Source organism: Athene cunicularia (genome assembly GCF_003259725.1).
Source record: "Athene cunicularia isolate RWA chromosome 2 unlocalized genomic scaffold, athCun1 chr2_part1, whole genome shotgun sequence".
Lineage (NCBI taxonomy): Eukaryota > Metazoa > Chordata > Aves > Strigiformes > Strigidae > Athene > Athene cunicularia.
In genome coordinates, this window is record NW_020799095.1 from 18353552 (window position 1) to 18362386 (window position 8835).

Genomic DNA, 8835 nt, shown 5'->3' on the forward strand with positions numbered 1-8835 from the left:
TATCCTGTTCATCCCACCATCAAGGCAACCTGCACTGAGCCAAACCTGCATGTACCTCAGTACAGGAGGACTGAATAATGAATCTATAGTTGATGAACAAACTGCTCAATATTTTTATTTTGCACAGAAATCACCTGTTCCATAGAACTTAAGCCATTCCCAAAAGTTTTTCTTCCAAAAGGTGTTTAATGTTGCACAGTACTGATCTTCCAGTCTTTGTTAGTTCCTAGGTCCCAGCTTTTAAGAGGCTGAGGCCAAAGGCTCACCAAGGTCAGTCAGGTAACCTGGCTGTGGCACCATGGTAACTCAGGACAGGTTGACTGCTGCTGTGAAATGGGGGTTGAGGAAGTGTCTGCCTTGAGAGGGCAGCTGATCATTTAACAGCAACCAGTGGATGTACATAGCTCCTTTTCACCATGTGCTTTGACAGTAAATCCAGCTATACTTTTTATTTTCCCCTTTTGTCTTCCCTGTTAATTTTTTTTTTTTGGTCTTGTCTTACTGACTATTACCACTTTTTGGCTCTAAGAGTCCTAGTCTGTTCACATGGAAGCTGTTCCCTGTCTCTTTGCTTCTCTTTTCTGGGTGCTCCTTTTGTTACTGCTCTTTGAAACAGGATACGGTATGGGTTTCTGATTACTAGATGTGGGTTCATATGACATAATGTTTGCTGAACCTGCTTTTATTCATCTAGCATTACTTATCTTCAGCAGCAGCAGTAAAAGGCAAATGGTTTCAGGGAATGATCCAAAGTTACTCCTATGTATTCTTCCTAGGAAGATTTAGAACACACCACTCTGTAAGATGGCCAAGGTTATCTTTCCCCCATGTGGATTGCTTATAAGTATCATGAAGCATTTTCAAAATTTTTCTTTGCAGTCAGACTTAACACCAATACCTTTATTTTGTAGGCAAAGATGTTTTATCTGCATACTTCAACTACATTTAAGAAATGCTCCTTGCTTAATTTGCTGATCTGTTCCCTTGTATCAGTAAGCAGGTGAGCTCAGGGGCAGTTATTCCTGAAAGAGGATGGACACGGCAAGAAAACATGACCAGTCTGAAATGAAGGAGGTTTTTTGGTTTGTGTGTTTTGTTTGTTTTAAAAATACACATGCCATTCCTCCTCAACACCACAACCACAGGCACAGAAAACCAAAGATGCTTTCTTTGAGCATTACAAGCAACTGCTGTACAGGGAGGAGATGCAGACAGGGCTTAAAGCAGTTTGTGGGGCTATGGAGGAAAAAAGGTGATTACCCTCAGCATCTTACTCTTCCAGCTTCCTGATGCATGGCAGAGCAAGCTTCCCCAGAAGGAACAGATCCTAATCTAGTGATGAAAGCCCTGTCCTGTAGTGGAGAAAAGCACCTTGTTTTACATAGCTTCAAGATGGTAACAGAACCTCTTCTAACTAACTGGTTATTAGACTGCAGCAGTCGGACTAAGAACACACTGTGCAATGACTTCTGAAAGTGCTGAACAGGCCATTAGCAGCAAGTAATGCTCAGTGCCTAAGGATTCCCTTTAGGACTCTTGCCCACTTCAAAGGAGCTGAAGGTTTACACTGCCAGAGCATGTTGCCTCAGTGTCCTTTTTCCAGAAACCAGGTGACAGGAAAACTACAAGACCTGACTGCACACTTAAATGTTTTAACATGAAGACAAGGAATTGAAGCTCTTCAGTTCTTTTTATTATTATTAGGAACAGACTTGGCTGAAAAACTGACTTACAGTTCTGTTAAGACACTTTTATTTGTCACTGCTGCTCTTGGCTTTTATGTGCTCAGTAAGACCAGTCTGTTTTCTCTCCTCCTTCAACTCAGAACATGATTTGCTTCATTGTGACCAGAAACAAATGGCTTAATACAAGAAGCCTCATCAAAACTGTACTACTACACATAGTTTTTCCTTGCAGCACTCAAGTCTTTTTTACGCTGCCTCTCCAGGCATGTCTTTCAAAGAAAAACTATTACTGTAGAGGCTGAGCATAAGTTTCAATGTAAGTAGCTTAAGTAGCTGTCTTTGCTTCACTCTTCTTACTACAGGCTCCACTGAGACAGTGGCTCCCCCAGGAAGTTCCTTTATGCTAGGATTCCTTCTTTGACATTTTACAGTTAATCTTAAGGGTCTTTTCCAACCTTAATGATTCTATGATTCTGATAATTTTTGTAGCTTGTTCAGAACTTCACCTAGGCACATCCAATAAACACAGTTTTGTACTGATCAACTGTAATGACTATTAGTTCAGTAATCATAACTATATGTCTGTCTCATCTTTGAGGGCACAGTCATTTCTCTTTCCACCCAGCAGCTGCATTAAGTTTTTGTCTCAAGCTGATCACTGCTGTTAGGAGTCAGTCCAAATATAAAATCTTCTGGCAATGATTGTGGAATCATCTGTGCTAACTGGTCATCGTAGGAACCAAGAGTCCATAGCTTCTCCAATTCGTAAGTGTCCCGTGTCTCTGGCAGCATGAAATGTATCACTATGCTACCTGCACAGAACAGAAATTCACAACAAATTAAGTCAGCTGTCAAGCACTGCTATACTTCCAGTTGCAGAGTTTAAATCTTCCACCCCCATTGTGGCTCAATATAATGGGTCAGCTGATGGAGGTCTCTTCTGAAGTTGCTGATTCCAGTTCTTGAACACTGTTAGGAACTGGTCAGTTCTTCAAAAGACTCCAAGCCTACAGCCAGGAGAATGAGAGGGACAATATTCTGATTTAAATTAATATTATCACAGGACTCCAGACCAAAGAAGTTGTGACTTCTACGGGACAGAAGGACATCAAAAGAAATTTTACTTAAAAGAGTCCCCTCCCTGAGGTTACAGATGGACTTTAAGCTTTTTTATCTGACCAACAACATACAGCTCTAGCCAAGTAATTTCCCTGAGGTGTGTTGCTCACCATTCTCAGGCAGTTTTTATAATGAAACAGGTCCAAACTTTGACATAATAAAGTTTTTCTTACAGGTTTTCATTAATTCCATGCAAACAATAGTGGAGAACAATGCCAGTGTATGTCTAATGCACTTCTTTCTAGTTACGCCTTTAAATGTCAATCTGTTTTCAGTTATAACTATCAAAATCATTGACAGTAACGTAATCAAGTCTTAAGATCACTGGCTGCAGTGCCCCTCACCCACCCATGCTCTCTTTTAAGCCAAAACACAAAGTCAGAGGGTGAGATTCTAGAGCTAGTAATGAAGAAATGCTTTCTGAATGCAGAGTCTTTTATGTCTGTGTAGCAAGTTTCACAGCCACAGAATAAAGAATTAAACTCAGTTTCTTAGGACTGAGGTTTTATACTGTGTCATGATATGATCTGGACAGTAGAAAAGTCTGCTTAACAGTTCACTATGAGGGCAGCATACAAAAAGCCACACACCCCCCCCAACAGGGATTACATAAACCTCAGAAAAATGACTGAAGTAACTTTTCTCTTTCCACTACTGTTATCTTCAACTTAGCAAGACCTGTTTTAGCAACTGAAGAGTAGTTCCTGCTTCCTTCTTAGTGCCAGTGACTTTTAGTGAAAATTTATTTAGTGTCATGAGTTCAAGCAACAACTGAAATTCCAAAACAGCAGAGTACTGCGAGCAGGCTTTACAGCGAGATGCTTCTTTCAAGAAAGAGCTCATGCAGAACTTCCTATTTGTCAGATTCACAAATATTTACCAAAATCAATGCACAGCCAGTCATCTGTTTCTTTCCCTTCAATCTGAGTATGAGGATCACTTTCTTCTTTGCGATGCTTGTACTGAGAGAAGAAGCAAGGGCAGAAAATTAAATACTTTGCAAGTATTTAAAAGCACTCAACAGATAAGCTGAGCTTTGCTGAGTCACCTAGAGTTGTTTTAAATCTTAAACGGGTTAGACTCCTTTGTGTTGGTTCTGGGGTCTGCACAAATAAAGAATAATATATACTTGCAGCACTGGAAAATAAGTACAGATTTCATCCTAGCACTCAGAATTCCCATACAGTTATCCATGAATTTTATAAGTGTCCATTTTTTTCTCAAGATGAATATTGAATACAATTACTTAACATTAAAGTAGTCTTTCAATTATCAGTTCTGTAGCTGCCATTACCACTCAGTTTTATTTCCCTTCCGATACCTTTAATAGTTTGTTTTACACTGGCTAGTTAAGGATGCAGAAATAGAGATGCCAAGGTTATCTTCTTTTCAGATGGGAGCAGGGAGAGAACAAGTTCCACCCATGCCACGAGGAAGGCATTCAAACAAACCTCCTGTCTCTTGAGTGCATGCTCTCAACACTCATTGCAAGATGGGAGAAAGCACAACTGGCACAAAGGTTTCCAAGCTACAAACCACCTGGGGAAAAGGGAGGGGGCAGCTCAAAGCACAATGGCAAACTCTCAGGTAGGGCAAGGTAGTTATTTCCCTATGCAACATGGTGGCTTTCATACATGCTAGCTGGAGAGGCTCAGCTCTCCCCACCTAGTACAGAAAGAACCTACGCACTCACCAGAGCTAAAGAAATTTGACAACTGGAGGCTTAAGTACTGTCATTCTGGGATCTGGCCATAACCTACTTGTTTCTTTACAAGAAGCATCACTAGGAAAAAAAAAAAAAAAAAAAAAAAAAGTCGACTACATATTCACAGAGCTCCTTTATTCTACTTTATTTCTAGTTGAAGCAGCCAATAAAAAAATATGGAAATCTTTTTCAAGCTGAAATTAAAAACCAAACCAAACATTTATCTCAGCACCTGTCCACAAGGAAACAGAGAGTGTAACTGCATGGCTCTAATAGTCCTTCCTACCATGGAAGACAAAATAAAAAATAACAGGTTGTAACAGCATGGCTGGCTAGCAAATGAGTCCCGCTTCACTGGGAAAGCAATTATCACAAACCCCAACTGTTCCTGGTGGTTCCCCCACAATGCCGGCTGCTGGACAATGGCCCCAGTTCACAAAACAGAATGGAGAACTTTCAAAATGCAATTCAGAACTAGTTCTACCTTCCTTTCTTTAAGATAGCCTATGAGATATCATCAAAAGCACGTAATTGTCAAAGACTCTCTGAAAGTCTGTTTAAAATACTGAAGAGCCCGGCATGCACTATCATCAGCTATGTAACACAGGCTGGAAAGGCTGATCTTTGCTACAAGTTTCCTTCAGTCTTGTCTTTAAAGGCTCTGTAATGGTGAACAGATTATAATGAAGTCAAAGATTAGCTTCTTCCTCCAACAGGAAACCAGACAGGAAGGGATATGCAGTGTCCCACTAGGGACTGCCATTTACAAGCTACTGGAAGAAAACCAGGACGACCTCATGCTACACATGAGCACCTCTGCACTTTAGTGTGAGTAAATCATGATTTACCATAATGTTTCAGATAGTGTAATGGTGAAGCTAGCCAGCTGCCTAGTAGCAGCACTCCTGAGCACCCGCTCTACTTTCCATCTGAAGCTTCAGCTTACTTTTTGCATAGAAAACTTTCAATGCCAGACAAGGTGAGCCACTCTTGAGTACTTGGCCAGACTTCCCGGTTTCTCAGGATGCCCAGGAGGATGCCACGTCTCCCCAGAGGCTCTGACCTTGCAAAAGAGCTGGTCTCAGAGCCACCAGAGGGAGCAGTTAGTTGTAGCACAGGCATGTTTTTGCAGGGTGGGTGGTACTCCCTCCTCTCACCTCCTCTGAGGGAGACCAAAAGCTGTTGATTTGAGACTAGCAAGTGATAGAGTACATATTAAGTGCTTAAATTTAGTACATTCAAATCACACTAATACAACTTCTAGCTTGAGGCAAAATTTTAGTTTGCAAAGTTGCATCAGTTCCTGCAGAGAACACAAGAAACTTCCATTATGTGCTCAGAAAGGCACTGAAAAGCAATACCATCTCCCCCTCTCTCCTCAAGTAACAGCTGAAACCAATGGGACTGGAAGGAAGAAAGTAAAACCATGGGTCAAAGGAAAAATGGGGTCAGGACGGGAAAGAAAGCACATGAAGAGAAGACAAACTACAGATTGAATACAGACACCTGACTGAGATGGGGGTTTGAGATGGGGGTTGGTCACATACCTCACACTACCAAACAGTGCAAGGTTTCTGTACAAGGATGGCTGCTGCTGCCTCTCCCTTCCTCCTGTACACGCACAGTATGGTGACTATGAACTAGCAATTTGCCTTAGTAAGCCCATGAGGGGGTCCCCATGCCTCATAACATGACATCTTTTTTCCAGCCTTATGATACACCTAAGAACCTGGAAATTTTAGGGATTAGGGTTTGAGAACAGTCAGATTAAGCTATTTGGAATGAGTGCAAATAGCTATGAAGCTTGCTGGATGGAAGACAATAGGTCAGGACATAGGTCGTCATCACCATTTCACATCACTCTTGTTCTAGCCACCCAATCGTGCTAACGTCACCACTGTACTAAATACAGAGAGGTTTGTTTTTAAAATATATACTCTACATTTTGAGTAGTACTGCTAAAGGAAATAAGTACAAGTAGTTGCTAGATGTATTCAGGACTAAATGACATCAGGATAAGTAATTTTATCTTGCCTGGTACACCCCTATACATGCAATCCTGGAGAAATTCCTTTCACAACAATTAAAGCATTCCCCAAAACCCAGAGAGTGCAGTGGGAACTGTCTTACCATTTTCAGCATGTAATGTGCCATCGCATGGAGATGTCGTGTTGAAGATCCGCTCACAATTATAAAATAATTACAGTATTTTATTTCTGGAGGTAGCTGGATGACACAGATGTCTTTAGCATTTTCTTGCCTCAGCAGAGCTACAACAAAGTCAATGTTGAACTTTGGAAGGACAGTACCTGGCACAGATAGAAAAAATAATACAGTGGCAATTTTATCTTTTTGATTCCAAAAATCAACCTCTTAAGACTACATAAAATTACAGCGAACCAAATTATAGCACAACCTAGTCACTCATTGTGAAGTTTGGTTTCATACTGACAATGCAACATGAATAGCATATTTTTAAAAATAATTTTTAAACCCATCAAAATAGAGAACTAAGCACTCTTCTGGTAAATAAATAACACTACCACTAGATTTAGCAGTTAGCAAACATCAGAGTTTCTTTTAGGTAAGTTACTTAATTCATGTTGTTAGTACTTAAGAGTTAATGCTATCATCAGGTATTTATCAATTAAGATGAATGAAATCTAAGTACTTCAACAGACATTATTAACACAACAGACAAAATTAAAAGCATTTCAGAACAATGCTTTTCGATGAAACTGCTCTAAAATCTTAAAAAGATTAAATCAATATATTGAAAACAGAGCTGACGTGATACAGTGTGAAGGTAAGTTTCATCTCCACACTGAGTAAAGCCACTTATTTTCTTTTTCCCTAGTCTGTTCTGCCAGAGGATTGTGATATTGTAGATAAAGGTTCAGTCCTTCAACAGTTTAAGCAAGGTAGCTTAAAAACTAGTAAGTTTGTGCAACTATCTTCTGCTCACACCATGAAATCAGTTTATTTCTAATTTGTTCTTATTACGTAGATGCAACTTGTGTGCATACTCAAGGCATAATCTAAATCTGTCAGCAGTGCATGCCTGCCACTGTAAAGTGAACCTTAGTGCAGACTGAGCATCAGCACAAAGCCAAGCTTCATATTTACCAATATAAAGAAAAAGCCAAACAAAAGAACAATAGTTACATATTATATGCATGAATGGGGATATGAAATTGGGTCAGATCTTTGTAAATGAAAGCCTTTGAGCTTAGGGACTCATGCACTCTTTCAACTTTTGCTGTGGTCACACATGCAGAAAATTAGCAGTGGCCACAGCTCCTCCGGACGCAGCGGTTACAAAAGTTAAATATTTGCCTGGTAGCCACATGTGAAGTCTCTAGTGCCTACTTAGAGAACGAATGGTCTAAACAACCCCAGGCACACTCTGCCACACTGCACGTCATGGTTACATCTAGGCTAGAGAAGATTTGCAGAAGAGCTACAACAAGAAGCCAGCTCTGTGCACTGACAACAGCTCCGTGTCTTATACCTGTAACCAGCCCTTGTGCTGCTAAAATTGTTACCTGTACAGGGAAACTTATTTGAGAGCGTACATCAGAGAGACACACCTCCCACTCGGCACCACTATCCTCACAGAAGTTCCTGTATGTATCTACACATAGGCTTGGTCTACGGTAGCCACCGACTCCCCACTTTACAGCGGGGCTTAGAAGGCGATGGCGGTTCAGCACAAACGCCGTGACCCGGCGGCCTGTGGTCTCAGCCGAGGTAAGGGCGATTCCATCGCACCGCACACCCAGGATCCCCCCGCGGCTGCAGAATTAGATTCCAGGCATCCCCAGCACTTACTTTCTTCCCAAGGGGCTACGTTTTGCTCAGGGCACCAATTCACAGAACTGGGGGGCGCAGGGCAGCGCTGAGGGCCTTCGGCCCCCTTGACATCCCACCTCACGACCACGCCCGGGCCTGCCGGGCCAGCGCCTTATCTGGCGCCGAGGCCGTGACAGCAGCGCTTCAGCCCCGCGCAGTCCCCAGCCCTGAGGGCGCTGCGGCAGCGCCTTCCCAGCAGGGGAGGGCCCGCTGACACAGGCGCTCCCTCATCCGCTGCGAGGCCGGGGGCCTGCGGGAACCCTGGGAGAACAGCTCGAGAGCGATTACACTTAACAGCCACGAGAGAACCAGACCGAAGTCCGAAGCGGGAAGTCTCAAGGACCACGACCGGTGTGGCGCACGGAGAGGCCCCTCCGGTTTACCCCGGCAGCTCGGCCCCTCGGCTAGGCCGCCCTTCGCTGGGCCCTACCTGCCGCCTGGAGCTGCTCCGCCGCCGCCACCACCCCCAGCGCC

At 42.6% G+C, this 8835-nt stretch overlaps 1 protein-coding gene across 1 annotated transcript; it reads right to left on the reverse strand.

Moving 5' to 3' along the window:
- Positions 1-489: 489 nt before the first annotated feature.
- MALSU1 (mitochondrial assembly of ribosomal large subunit 1) lies at positions 490-8834 on the reverse strand (the record flags this gene model as incomplete). The annotated part of the gene is made up of 4 exons (XM_026843070.1): positions 490-2497; positions 3685-3766; positions 6640-6818; positions 8792-8834. Coding segments are annotated over 4 exons (483 nt in total), but the record flags the coding sequence as incomplete, so codon positions are not given.
- Between the last annotated feature and the right edge of the window lies 1 nt (position 8835).